The sequence below is a fragment of the Bos grunniens genome, chromosome X, assembly GCF_055505025.1.
Source record: "Bos grunniens cultivar Pamir isolate PY7600 chromosome X, Bosgru_T2T1.0, whole genome shotgun sequence".
Taxonomy (NCBI): domain Eukaryota; kingdom Metazoa; phylum Chordata; class Mammalia; order Artiodactyla; family Bovidae; genus Bos; species Bos grunniens.
Genome location: NC_141194.1, coordinates 99424418 through 99439809, shown reverse-complemented (window position 1 = coordinate 99439809; position 15392 = coordinate 99424418). Strand labels below are relative to the sequence as shown.

At 38.9% G+C, this 15392-nt stretch overlaps 1 protein-coding gene across 1 annotated transcript; it reads left to right on the top strand.

Moving 5' to 3' along the window:
• Window positions 1-6886: 6886 nt before the first annotated feature.
• Window positions 6887-10529, top strand: LOC147340961 (uncharacterized). The gene is made up of 2 exons (XM_086388819.1): window positions 6887-7274; window positions 8285-10529. The coding sequence occupies exon 2, from the start codon at window positions 8547-8549 to the stop codon at window positions 9630-9632; it is 1086 nt and encodes a 361-aa protein (XP_086244945.1). The 5' UTR covers window positions 6887-7274; window positions 8285-8546; the 3' UTR covers window positions 9633-10529.
• Window positions 10530-15392: the final 4863 nt, after the last annotated feature.

The following is a 15392-nucleotide window of genomic DNA, read 5'->3' as shown; positions in this document are numbered from 1 at the left end:
CACCACTTACGTAGGCCGCAGGCGCCCTCTCGAATAGCGGAAGGTGCCTCACCCTAGACACCTTCTCGAGTGGGTCTTAGAAGCCCAGGCATAATTAGTAAGCGTGGTGGGTTCCGCGCTCCAGATGGAGACTCAGCTGGAAGTTTAAAGAAAGAATGACATGGGGAGACCAAGTGTTGGTGAGCAAGGCCCGTAGCTTTATTTTTAACTGGGGCTTTTATACCCTAAGTTACACATAGAGGATAATAGGGGATGCAAAGTCAGCAGTCTTTGATTCTTATCAAAAACCAAGGTTTCTTTCCTGCAAATTTATCGTATACAAATGGTTTAGGTGATTTACATCATCTTCTGGCCAGAAGGCCTACTAACATTTTATGACTCTTGACAAGGACTTATCAACAAAGACTTATTTTCTCTAAGAGTAATTATTTTAAGGTTTGGCACCATCTTCCAAAGATAAAATTGCATTCCTATAGGGCGGATGTGTAATGGGTTTACAACAAAGAAAGAATTTATTACCTTAAGGGTCTAAAGTTACTAACACCAAGGCCACTACTTATTTTTTACTATATACCAACTATTAATTAATACACATTCAAGGATACAATTCAGGGGATGTGAAAACTTGGCAACAAGCATTGACTCATCAATGAAATCCTTTACTAGTTTATTCTGACAGTTTTTAACTCTCTGAGAGGCTCTAAGCTATTTGAATATCTTAAGCTTCCCGTGCCTCTGGAGGCTAGGAGACTGTAAACAATCGTATGCATAGCTGCAGGAGTCCGGGTAAACTTGTCAGGCGAGTTAGAGAGCCATCTGAGGGGTTTGGATTTAAACACTCCTAATTGCCCAGGAACTTTATTAATTGGAGCTGTAAGTTAACTCTTTGACAGAGAGAGAGAGAGAGATGGTGGTAGGGGACAGCCCCCAGTAAAGTCAGAGGTGAGAGCACAAAGCAATAAAGTAGGCAGACTCTGGTTTTTGGGGGGAAAATGCTCGAGAATATCCGGGGGGACTCCTGAGGCTCGATCCCGCCTTTGCGTATGCCGAGCCTCCTTCCTCATGACCTTTGTCATGAGCAGAATGCCTCACCGGCTCCCCGCAGAATGGGAAAGACTAGAGATCTCTTTAAGAAAATTAGAGATACCAAGGGGACATTTCATGCAAAGATGGGCTGGATAAAGAACAGAAATGGTATGGACCTAACAGAAGCAGAAGATATTAAGAAAAGGCGGCAAGAATACACAGAAGAACTGTACAAAACAGATCTTCACGACCAAGATAATCACGATGGTGTGATCACTGACCTAGAGCCAGACATCCCGGAATGTGAAGTCAAGTGGGCCTTAGAAAGCATCACAGGAATAAAGCTAGTGGAGGTGATAGAATTCCAGTTGAGCTATTTCAAATCCTGAAAGACGATGCTGTGAAAGTGCTGCACTCAATATGCCAGCAAATTTGGAAAACTCAGCAGTGGCCACAGAAATGTAAAGAGTCAGTTTTCATTCCCATCCCAAAGAAAGGCAATGCCAAAGAATGCTCAAACTACTGCACAACTGAACTCATCTCACATGCTAGTAAAGTAATGCTCAAAATTCTCCACGCCAAGCTTCAGAAATACGTGAACTATGAACTTCCTGATGTTCAAGCTGGTTTTAGAAAAGGCAGAGGAACCAGAAATCAAATTGCCAACATCCGCTGGATCATGGAAAAAGCAAGAAAGTTCCAGAAAAACATCTATTTCTGCTTTATTCAAAGCCTTTGACTGTGTGGATCACAATAAACTGTGGAAAATTCTGAAAGAGATGGGAATCCCAGACCACCTGACCTGCCTCTTGAGAAATCTGTGTGCAGATCAGAAAGTAACAGTTAGAACTAGACATGAAACAACAAACTGGTTCCAAATAGGAAAAGGAGTTCGTCAAGGCTGTATATTGTCACACTGTTTATTTAACATATATGCAGAGTACATCATGAGAAACGCTGGACTGGAAGAAGCACAAGCTGGGATCAAGATAGCCAGGAGAAATGTCAATAACCTGAGATATGCAGATGACACCCCCCTTATGGCAGAAAGTGAAGAGGAACTAAAAAGCCTCTTGTTGAAAGTAATAGTGGAGAGTGAAAAAGTTGGCTTAAAGCTCAACATTCAGAAAACAAAGATCATGGCATCCGGTCCCATCACTTCATAGGAAATAGATGGGGAAACAGTGGAAACAGTGTCAGACTTTATTTTTTTGGGCTCCAAAATCACTGCAGATGGTGCTTGCAGCCATGAAATTAAAAGACACTTACTCCTTGGAAGGAAAGTTATGACCAACCTAGATAGCATATTCAAAAGCAGAGACATTACTTTGCCAACAAAGGTCCGTCTAGTTAAGGCTATGGTTTTTCCTGTGGTCATGTATGGATGTGAGATTTGGACTGTGAAGAAGGCTGAGCACTGAAGAACTGATGCTTTTGAACTGTGGTGTTGGAGAAGATTCTTGAGTGTCCCTTGGACTGCAAGGGGATCCAACCAGTCCATTCTGAAGGAGATCAGTCCTGGGTGTTCTTTGGAAGTAATGATGCTAAAGCTGAAACTCCAGTTTGGCCACCTCATGCGAAGATTTGACTCATTGGAAAAGACTCTGATGCTGCAAGGGATTGGGGGCAGGAGCAGAAGGGGACGACAGAGGATGAGATGGCTGGATGGCATCACTGACTCGATGGATGTGAGTTTGACTGAGCTCCAGGAGTTGGTGATGGACAGGGAGGCCTGGTGTGATGCCATTCATGGGGTCCCAAAGAGTCGGACATGACTGAGTGACTGAACTGAACTGAATAACTAATTAGAGAATATATAATTCCGTTGCTAACACTAGCAAGAGGGTACTCTTTCTACCCCCTTCTGATGCCTATGTCAGAAGATTTCTCTATCTCCTTTATACTTTAATAAAACTTTATTATACACAAGCTCTGAGCAATCAAGCCTTGTCTCTGGCCCTGGATTGAATCCCTCTCCTCCGGAGGCCAATTATCCTGGTGTCTTTTCATAGTTCAGCAACAACCTTTCAATCCCCTGGACTATAAGGAGATCAAAACAGTCAATACTAAAGGAAATCATTCTAAATATTCATTGGAAGGACAGATGCTGAAGCTTAAACTCCAATAATTTAGCCACCTAATGCGAAGAGTTGACTCATTGGGAAAGACCCTGATACTGGCAAAGATTGATGGCAGTAGAAGGAACAACAATGGATGAGATGGTTAGATAGCCTCACCAACTCAATGGACATGAGTTTGAGCGAACTCCCAGAGATATTGAAGGACAGGGAAGTCTGGTGTGCTTGAGTTCATGGTGTTGCAAAGAGTCAGACATGACACACTGATTGAACAACAATGAAAATATCACAATAGCCTTTGCCTCAAACGTAATCTGGGCTTTATCTTTCTTTCTGACTTTTCCTCCTCACCTACAAATTCCTATATATCTGGCCTGTGCCACTGAGTTGGGTATGATTTTGAGACTGAACAACACCCTTTCTATTCGATCACAATGCCTTATACTAGATTATCCTCACCTGTTGCCATTAATATGCATATCTATTTAAAAAATAATAATGCCTGATACATAATTAGGGCTGAGCTCTGAGGAATTGATGCTTTTGAACTGTGGTGCTGGAGAAGACTCTTGAGAGTCCCTTGGACTGCAAGGAGATCCAACCAGTCCATCCTAAAGGAGATCAGTCCTGAGTGTTCATTGGAAGGACTGATGTTGAAGCTGAAACTAATACTTTGGCCACCTGACGTGAAGAGCTGACTCATTTGAAAAGACCCTGATGCTGGGAAAGACTGAGGGTAAGAGGAGAAGGGGATGACAGAGGATGAGATGGTTGGATGGCATCACCGGCTCGATGGACATGGGTTTGGTTGGACTCTGGGAATTGGTGATGAACAGGGACACCCGGTGTGCTGTGGTTCATGTGGTCACAAAGAGTCAGACACGACTGTAATACTAAACTGAACTGAACTGAATACATAATTGGTATTGACTATGTACCATAAATTCTTCTAAGAACTTTTAATGTAGAGATGTATAATCCTCATGAGAAGCATATATGGAATGTCTTGTTATTATCTAATTACTTATAAAGAAAATTAGGTACAGAGACATTAAATCACTTGCCGAAGGTCACACAGCCAGGAAGGAATGGTTTTCAAACTCAGAGACTCTTGCCCTCAAGTTTAAACTCGTAACGTTAAATGAACTAATTCAACAAAAATAGGAAGCTATGAACTCTTTATTCCTTTGGAAACCCAATATATTAAAAATTAGACAAAATGTGATACTCTAGTCATAATTAGCTACTTTGGTCCCCAATTATTTATTCTTTTTCTGTCCTCTGTCTTCACTTCATAGATTCTAGTCCCCAGAATAATTCTACCACCCCCTTTCCCATCCTCACTTGGATATCTACTAATCATACTCCTTCAGGACACTCAATTTAGCTGTCCCCTTTTCTAAAAGGCCTTTCTTGAGCTCCAAATATGGGATGAGGTATGTGTTCCCAGAGCAATTATTGCAGCTATTTTCATTGTCTGTTACTAGTCTGTCTTCCAATTAGACTTGAGAAGTCCCTAATATTTGGGACTGCATCTTACATATGTTTGATTACACCCAATCTAATTACTTACTTGTTTACAGGGATAATGTTCTAAATGTGTGTTGATTTCTTAGAACCTCTACTTTTTAGCACTTATAGATCTGATTAAATGTTTAGATTCTTACTAGGTACGTTTTACACTAGAATATACACTCTATGAAGGTAGGAACAATGTATCTTTTTTTATTCTATAACACAGTGCCTAACCTACAGCAGGCACTCTATCAATAGTTTTTAATTAAACAGAACCAAGTAAAAGAGTTAAGAATAATTCACAGAAACAGATAATCAGTAATTTCTTGGAAGACACCAGGTACAAATTAAAGTACACTTTTCACTTGGTATCTAATAACTGAAAAAGAAAGACAAGCCAATAGAAATAAGCAGGAAAAATATATGGAAGGTTGTGATCAGGATAAATTTTCACATAAAATATCTAAAAATGCTTTTGCATAAGTGGAAAACAGAAGTTAAATATATAATAGATGGTGAAATTCAAAAAATTCTTCATACAACACATAAAGAAATCTCAATATAGTTGCCTTAATGTATTCAAAAGTAATGTTGTTATTCACCTATGTAAAATGAGAGAAACCAATTTTTTAAAATACACATTCAAAGTATATTTTTCCATATGTCATTTGTCTAAACACTCATAAGTAGATTAAACAGGCAAAACCTAAGAAACAAGAGTAAACCGAGTTTATAAATTTATAGAGAATAATATCAATATAGATTCATACCTGGTTAATTCAGGTTTTAAGCAGAAAGAAATTTAATTTCAATTACATAGCAAAATAGATAAAATTTTGCCCTTCACTAGAATATGACAAATACTATGTAAAAATAACTGAATCAACTATGTTCTATTTACTCTCAATAATTTAACAGAAATGGAAACATACATGCATGGCAGCTTGTTTAGTTTTATTTACACATAGCCTATGTCTGTGAAAAAAATTTATTCTCCTTTATAGCACTATTCTTATGACCCCAGTAAAATTAAAGTTTAAAGGTGACAAATACACTGATCATCTAACATTTCTCTTATACACAAAGACAAACTGTAATGAGAAGGCCATGAAATATATATATATAATGTTACACCAGAATTCAGTCAAAATTTACCTCTGTTCTGACAGATCTAGACAAAGAGAACTTAATTTATCCATGAGTAGTGCTTCCCACAGGTCTAGCTATTTAGTTGCATAAGAAATACTCTAAGTTGATTTGATTATCTAGAGACAAATGCATATATATCTGATTGATTTTTTAACTAAAAGAACATGTTATGTTCCAAAAATCATTTACTTTTATGTATGTGTGTTCTTAAGTGCTTCTAGAATTATCTTTGCATCACTGTTGTTAAAATTCTCATGTCTTTCTTCCACCTTCAGTGGAAACCATTTGCTCTATCTTGAGCTTTGCTTTTTTTCCCTCAAGTGTCTGAGGACTCTTAAGAGAGTTGCAGGTTTTTTTTTTTTTTTTTTTTTTCTTTTCCAGCTAATGGATTTGTGTTCTTTTATTATCCATATAAGTGAGGTTACTGGGCACTCTCAAGATGCACTACACAAGCAAGTGCTTGAAGGTAGAGCAACTGCTATTTCTATAATCTGACCGAACACATATAAGAAACCACTCTCTCAGCTGAGGCTCTGAGAAAAATATCCTATTCTCAGTTCTCTCCAGGTTCAAGTTGGAGCTTTCTCGTAATCACAGGAACAAAAATCCATTTGCATTATGAGTGCAGGTCTCCTACAGGTTTACTTAGGTAAAAATATTGTAAAGTTCTAAGTATACCAAAGTAAGTCAAATAATTTGTAGATTCATCAGTTACTAAAGGAGATTCATGCACATCAGCAAAACAAAGTTTCTCGGGGAATCTGAAAGTCCTAAATTTCACTTATTTCTCCTCATGGGGAAGCAAACCTCGTATTCTGCTCCTTCACTTTGAGTCCCCAAAGCACAAAGCTTCAACAAATACAAGAAACTAAATTTCCAACCTCTATCTTCCTCTCTTGCTAAGAAACATGCACACACACTATCTCATCTCAATAAAAAGAAAATAAGAGTCTCAGAGGACAGATACAGGATATTGAGAGAGTCATTTCCTAGGCAGGTTGATAGGGAGTCTAGGGGTCCCCAAGGAGAGAGGGGTCTGGAATTCTCAAGGAGGAAGAAAGGACAAACCTTTCCTTCTCTACATTCCTTAGTATTATATAACAATAATGTATCCTGCCTGAGGATAGTCTCTGGATTAAGGACAGTCTTTGGGTTAAACCTTCTGGCTAATTCTGTTATCTTAAAGTGTAAATTATGGGAGTAGGTGTGGTGAGGTCTTTACAACCTCCAGACACTCTTTGGATTCATTGGAGAGTATATAACTTCGTTGTTAACACTAGCAAGCGGGTACTCTTTCTGCCCCCTTCTGATGCCTATGTCAGAAGCTTTCTCTATCTCCTTTATACTTTAATAAAACTTTATTACACAAAAGCTCTGAGCGATCAAGCCTCATCTCTGGCCCCGGATTGAATTCTTCTCCTCTGGGGGCCAAGAATCCCGGTGTATTCTCGTGATTCAACAACAACCTTTCATCTTGGGGGCTCGTCCGGGATCCTTCAGGACAAGGTAAGGATGCTTGGAGCTTTAGTTCTTTGTTCTCTTAGTGAACACGTTTTCTGCCATGCTTTACTAACTCTACCGTGTGCTTGTGTGAATGAATGGCATGCCCTGCGTGAAGCAAGTAAAGGGCCCTGCTCTGCGGTTCCACGGTGATCTCATAGGGTTTATGGCAGAAACCTGTCGGGGAGTTATACCGACCTGCCAATGCCAAGAGGCACCCAACGTCTCCTTCGGGAACCGACCAGAAATGGGCAAAGCATGTGGACAGAAATCTTTCTCAGTTAAACTTTTCAGTCTCTTTGACCATTTCATAACTCCTTGGGAATTAGAAGTACTAACTTAATCTATTGGATCATAGACTTTCAAGGGACTTGTGATCTATACTGTTATTGTGTACTGCAGCTTAGGTCCCAAACTTGGATTGGTATTCAAGAAAGCGCCTAGCCTCGCTAGGAATCAAAAGTTCAGAAGCTAGATGGAACTCTAGCTCCAAGAACATCTCTGAGGTTAAAGGTTACTCAGATTGGGACTGCAATGGGTTTTTTCTTTGGTAACGCTGGCTCTTAGTAGATCAGAGGAGGCTATTATACTGGTGTGGTGATGCTTGGAAAGAACATCTCAGTTTTATGTTTGCGTCAGTCTTACTGTAGTCAGGAAATTCTCAGGGTCGTGCACAGGCACTCAGGTGATGAATGTTTCTCACAGTGGTCTTAGCTTGGGAGGCATTCCAGAAGGTTACTCTGATTCACCCCGGGTGGCATCAGAGGCAAGCAAGGTTAAGGGTGAAGAGCTGGACGTCTAGGGATGCTATCAGGTCTACCCCTGGTACATCCTCACCCCATCTCAGTGGTAGAACTGGGAGGGATGCAGACTGCGCCTGCGTCGGTAAGGGACAGACTAAGTCCGACGAGGAAGGAAAAGCTTTTGGTGTAACGTCTGTCTACACCCCCATCTAGAGCAGGGAAGGACACCTCCGGTAGAAAAATGGCCTTGGTCACTTTTTTTCTCTCTTACAGATGGGAGCTAACAATTCCAGCCTCACTCCTTTGAACTGTATCCTGAAAAACTGGGATAGATTTGATCCCCAGGGCTTAAAGAAGACACACCTGGTCTTCCTATGTGATCCTGCATGGCCATGGTATCCATTGGAGGACGGCGAACGGTGGCCAGTTGGAGGGTCTCAAGTATAATACTGTTCTACAATTAGACTGGTTCTGTAAGGAACAAGGGAAATGGGTAGAAGTAGCATATGTGTTGCCCATTTTCTCTCTGCGAAATATGCCAGACTTATGTCCTAAGGGTATAGATTTGGGCGTGAAACCTTCAGCTCCCTCCTGTCCTCTTACTTTGCCCCTGTACTGGGGACTCCAAACTGGGATTCAAACTGCCCACATGGAGGTCCAAACAACTCCTGTCTCAGTACGACCTCAGACTACTCTGGTTTCAGTAGAAACTCAGACCATTGAAGTAAGAGATGAGATGGAGGACAGGAGACAAAGAGAAGAGGAAAAACAGGTTTCTCCAATCTATCCCTGGGATCATATGTGCAGAGCAGCCAAAGAGACTGAGGAACAGCCACACAAGTTGTTGCCTCTTTATGAAACACCCACCGGGAGAAATAATCAGTCTGTGAGAGTTAATAAGCCTTTCTTTTATCAAGAAATACAAAGAATCAAGGAGGATCTGGGAGACTATTTAGAAGACCCAGAAAAATATATTAGAGCTTTTAAAGGTGTTACTCTGCTTTATGACCTCACTTGGAAGGGTGTGATGTGTATCTTGGGACAAATGCTGACTCCCGAGTCAAAGACTCGAGTTTTGGGAAAAGCGGTTGCTTATGGAGATGAATGGCTTGGTAATAAATCAGTAGGGAAGAGGGAGAACGAGATAGCGGCCCTCCCCACTGGGAATCAGGTGGTCCCAACTATAGAACCAGACTGGGACTACAACACAGCTAAAGGAAGATTGGATCAGAGTCATTTTGTTAGATGTATTCTTGAAGGACTTAGGCAAGCGTGTTCTAAGCCTTTAAACTATGGCAAATTGGCAGACATAGAACAGGAGGAGAAGGAAGCTCCTGGTAAATTCCTAGATAGACTGAGAGAAGCCCTTCGCAGATTCACTGAGATTGATCCCGAAAGTGAAGAGGGAAAAGTGATCTTAAAGGATAGATTTCTCACTCAGTCGGCTCCAGATATCCACCGTAAGCTATTAAAACAGGCGTATGGACCAAATCAGTGTTTAGATACTCTGTTACAACTGGCTCAGTCTATTATGGTAGGGAATATGAGGAAAAGAAAGAAAGGCAAAAAAAAAAAAAAAAAAAGACAAAGGAAAAGGTGGAAGCCTTCGCCATGGCCATGAAAAACGTTCTTAAACAGCCTGAGAAAAATGCCCAGAGGGGCCCAGGTGAAAAGGGATGGGCTTGCTATTACAGTGGAAAGGAGGGGCACCTCAAGCGGGATTGCCCTCAGGCATCTAAGCCGCCCTTGGCTTCATGTCTGCAAAGGACTACACTGGAAGAGAGACTGCCCCCAGAGGCGTAGGTCTCCGGAGTCGGACTCTCAAGACAATCAGGACTGAAGGTGCCCGGGGGTCCCCACACAGGCTCCCATCCTAATTACACCTGAGGAATCCCGGGTATTAATAATTGTGGGAGGCCAATCCGTCGATTTTCTTTTAGATACTGGGGCAACTTATTCTGTGCTTACTCAAGCCCCTGGCCCACTTTCTTCCCGATCTGCTTCCATAATGGTACTGTCTGGATGAGCCAAAAGGTATTATTTCAGTTATTCTTTATCTTGCAACTGGGATTCTGTGCTGTTTTCACACGAGTTTCTGATCATGCCAGAATCTCCCTCACCCCTTTTGGGAAGGGATATACTGAGCAAGGTCCATGCCTCTGTTTTCATGAATATGGAGCCCTTCCTTTCTCTCCCTTTAGTTGAACAAAATGTAAATCCTAGAGTATGGGCTGATGGAAAAATCTGTGGGTCGAGCACAAAATGCTATTCCTGTAGTTGTTAAGCTCAAAGACCCACACGTATTTCCACATAAGAAGCAGTATCCATTGAAACCTGAAGTTAAGGAAGGGTTAAAACCCATCATCGAAAATTTAAAAGAACAGGGACTATTAATTCCCTGTAACAGTCCTTGCAACACTCCTATTTTGGGTATAAAGAAATCGAATTGTAAATGGAGACTAGTTCAAGATTTATGAATAATAAATGAGGCTGTATTTCCTTTACACCCCGTGGTGCCTAATCCTTATACTCTATTGTCTGAAATTCCTGAACAGGGCAAATATTTCTCAGTAATTGATTTAAAGGATGCCTTCTATTCAGTGCCTTTGGCAGAAGAAAGTCAATTTCTATTTGCCTTCGAAGACCCTACGCAGTCAGCTTCTCAGTTAACCTGGACAGTTTTGCCCCAGGGATTTCGTGACAGTCCTCACTTATTCAGACAAAGTTTGTCACGGGATCTACAAAACTTTAATAGCTCTGAAGCAGTGGTGTTACAATATGTAGATGATATTTTTCTCTGTGCTGAGATAGAGGAAGCTTGTTCACGAGCCTCAGAAGATTTCTTAAACTTTCTGGCAGACTGTGGTTACAAGGCATCAAGAGAAAAGGCTCAGCTTTGTCAACAATATCTAACAATTTGTTAGATATCTGGGCCTAATCATATCAGAGGGGACTAGGGCCATAGGCCCTGAGAGAATTAAACCTATACTAAATCATCCCCTACCTATAACTTTAAGACAATTGAGAGGATTTTTGGGAATCACAGGTTACTGTTGCATTTGGATTCTTTGGGAACTTGCCTGGCCTTTACATAAACTTATAGCTGAAACTCAGCAGGCCCAAACTGACAAACTGGTTTGGTCTCCAGAAACTCAAAAGGCTTTTAAGGTTTTTCAGACTGCTCTCCCGCAAGCTCTAGCTCTGAGCTTGCCCACAGGGTCAGAATTTAATTTGTTTGTCACTGAAAGAAAAGATGTGGCATTGGGAGTTTTGACACAACTCCAAGGGCCTCACCGGCAACCTATTGCTTATCTAAGCAGAGAATTAGATGTAGTTTCATGTGGGTGGCCCCACTGCCTAAGAGTAATTGGGGCAGCTGCTTTATTAGCACCTGAAGCTTTAAAAATATTTAATGGACAAAACCTTACTATACTGACTTCTCATGATGTGAGTGGAATCTTAAATTCTAAGGTTAATATTTGGATGACAGACAGTAGGCTTCTTAAGTATCAGTCATTGTTGTTAGAAGGACCAGTAACTAAGCTTAAAGTTTGTGAAAATTTAAATCCTGCCACTTTCCTTTCTGAGAAGGAAAATGAAACATCTGATCAAGATTGTTCTCGATGCCTAACTTTAAACTATGCAGCTCGGGAGGATCTAATGGATACCCCAGTAGACAATCCTGACATGGGAATATTTACAGACGGCAGTTCTTTTGTTCGGGATGGAAAGTGTAAAGCAGGTTACACTGTGGTGACTGCTGAACAGGTTTTGGAAGCAAAATCTCTCCCCCAGGGAACCAGTGCTCAGTTAGTGGAGCTTGTGGCTCTGACCCGAGCTCTAGAGTTAAGCAAAGGGCAGTGGATGGGCCTGATAATCTATGTGAGTTTTCTTCTACTGACTCCAAAAATCCTAAATCTGCCGTTTGATCCTCAAGACAATGCCTTCCTGTCCTGGGCTCACTCCTACGCTGCATTCCACAATCTTTCTAACTGCTGGGTCTGGGGAGCACTCCCCTCTTCATCAGTGGAAGGCTTCCCAAGGTGGACATCCCCACTTCAAGGAAAAGACTTCGTCCAGGTCTGTGAATATCTTTGACAACAATCACATGCGATGCCTCTTCTTCATCTGATGACATCTACCAACCCTAAAATGGATTGCTGCAACACGTTGCACTTTAACTATGGACATAATGTGACTTTTAATTTTGATTCTGTTTGTTTTGTTTTTGCTGTTTGCTCCCTGCATCTGTAACTGTATAACTGGATTTGTTTCTAGCTGCATGAAAGCTTTTAAGTTACAAATGGTTGCTCAAACTCCTGCAACAGCTGTAGCTTCCTCCAGCTACTCTTTGGGGCCCCTGGATCAGATAGCCTCAATATGAGGATTAGGAGAATATGTTGCCTCACCAATTTAGGGACAACACCCCTTGTCAGCTCGGAAGCAGTTATGGAACAAGAACGACGCCCCTTTTCCCTAGGCAACATAATTCTCCTAAAAGAAAAGGGGGGAATGAGAGAGTCATTTCCTAGGTAGGTTGATAGGGAGTCTAGGGGTCCCCAAGGAGAGAGGGGTCTGAAATTCTCAAGGAGGAAGAAAGGACAAACCTTTCCTTCTCTACATTTCTTAGTATTATATAACAATAATGTATCCTGCCTGAGGACAGTCTCTGGACTAAGGACAGTCTTTGGGTTAAACCTTCTGGCTAATTCTGTTATCTTAAAGTGTAAATTATGGGAGTAGGTGTGGTGAGGTCTTTACAACCTCCAGACACTCTTTGGATTCATTGGAGAGTATATAACTTCGTTGTTAACATTAGCAAGCGGGTACTCTTTCTGCCCCCTTCTGATGCCTATGTCAGAAGCTTTCTCTATCTCCTTTATACTTTAATAAAACTTTATTACACAAAAGCTCTGAGTGATCAAGCCTCGTCTCTGGCCCCGGGTTGAATTCTTCTCCTCTGGGGGCCAAGAATCCTGGTGTATTTGCGTGATTCAACAACAACCTTTCAATATCAAGTACAAAAATAAAATTCCCAAAATGAAATAAAAAATGATAATAAATTGAGGTGGAGTAGTGATTAAACAGAGTGAAAGATTATTTCAAGCTGAAGAAAGACCAGAGAATAGGTTGAAAATTTTCTCTGAATATCAAGTAAGATTTATAAGAAAAAAAAAATATAGATATAACCTAAAGAATGCTTCTGAATTTAAAGATGAAAAAGAAAATATTACAAGCTTATCATAGGAAAGAATAGCTTACTTACAAAGGAAACAAAATCAGGCCATTATAGTATTTCTCAGCTGCAAGATGAGATAAAGTTAGAGGACAAGAGGAGAGATTTACAAACAACTGAGAGAAAAAGTTTACAATCAACAGTTTGTAATACCTCAACACAATTATGTTCATCTGTAGAGGAAAAAAATATTTAAGAACACATGAACATTCATATATCATTAACAGCAAGAATATTAAGAAAATATGCTAGAAAATGTTACAATAGCTAATTTAGTTAGAACAGAGAAATCAACACAGCGGAAAGAAAAATGAGTGATGAATGTATTTCATAAGTTATTTATAATTTATACTAATACTTTTTATGTAATTGAAAATTTACAGCATACAAGGATTCTTGAAACAGAAAAGAAACATGTAAAATAAAATATAATAATAACCTAGAACTAATTTTTAAAAAATATCTTAGAAATGCCATAAGGTTTGTGAAGATTAGAAAAATGTCACATCTAGGAAGTAAATACTTCTAAACTTTAAGTTTCATCTGGGAAGGAGAAATGGGCAAGTAAGGCATTTTAGTGGAATGATAATTATTTTTTACTTTGAAATTAGGTATATATGTTTGTTTGAAAACCACTTTTTTAAAACTTTTTATTTATTTATTTATTTTTAAATTTATTTATTATTTATTTTACTTTACAATATTGTATTGGTTTTGCCATACATCAACATGCATCCACCATGGGTATACACATGTTTCCCATCCTGAACAACCACTTTTAAGAATGGAAAACTAACCACCTGAGGAATTAAAAAGCATAGTAGAATTTCTAGTTTAACAAGGAAGGAGTAATGAAAAAAACCTTGATTAACTCAGCAAAAATAAGAACAGAGGAAAACAATAACAACAAACTAGCAAATATAGGGGAAAAAAAAACATATCAGCTATTGCTTTAAATGTGAAATGGTTGATCTACATGTTTGTTTGTTTTTTAAAACGTGAAGTTAAAAACATATTACCAAAGCATATTTTCAAGAAATATGTATAAAACAAAGTGAAACAGTTTAAAAATTTTAAATGAAACATCACATTACAAACAAGTGTAAATGAAAAGACAGCAGAAGTGTTACCATTATTATCATAAAAAGTTGATTCCATGGTCAAACAGTGTTAAAGAGGAAAAAGATGGACATTAACTTCATACATATGAAATATAAGCTAAAAGAGAGAAAACCAGCAATCCACAGATAAGAATATAAGGATTTTAAAATACATGCAATAAGCTCAAATATGCAAACTTTTTTATTCTATAAACAGAAAATATACATGTTACTTATAATACTGAAATAGTTGCCTAAGTTAATGTATTTATTGAAAATATTAACAAATTCAGCTAAGTAAAACTTTTAGGGGTGTATTCTCTAATCATAGTAAAATTTAAAATTAATAAAAACAACCTGAACTATATGAAAATTAATAAACACATATCCAATAATGCCTGACAGCAAGCAAGTAGAAACAAAGATTACAAATTATCTGTAAGCTCATGAAAAAGAGAAACATTATAATTTTGAGACACACCTAAATTTGAAATTTACATGGTATTTTAAAACTGAAAATAAATTAACTAAATATTAACCTAAGATACTATAAAAATATCAATAAAAACAAATGAAACTGGAATAAGGTGCATAAATAAATATTTAATTAAATAACCAGAAAGATAGTAAAATGGATAAACAGTAAAATTTTTTCTTGAAAATATAACTTTGAAAACCTTAAAGTCATTCAAAATTAGAAATAAAGCATTGAAGAAAATCAATAAACCCCCATGGTAGCTGGATAATTTACCTTTCTCTGTAACCAAAACAGTAGACAGGGACAAACTAGTAGGCATATAAATAATTTGAGGAACACAAGTAACAATTGTGATTTAACTGACATGGATAGAACTCTGCATTCAGCAGTAACAAAATCCAAATCTTTTCAAGTATATATGAAATATTCACCATAATTGACAATATGTTTGACATTAAATCATGTTGCCACAAGTTTGAAAAGCCTGATGTCATACAGTGTCTGCTTCTGACAACAGTGAAATTCAGCTAAATATCAATTATCTAAATAAATGTCTTAAATGTGCAT

Excerpts from the sequence above, each read along its gene's own strand:
- LOC147340961 (XM_086388819.1), top strand. The coding sequence starts at position 8,547 with ATGCCAGACTTATGTCCTAAGGGTATAGATTTGGGCGTGAAACCTTCA.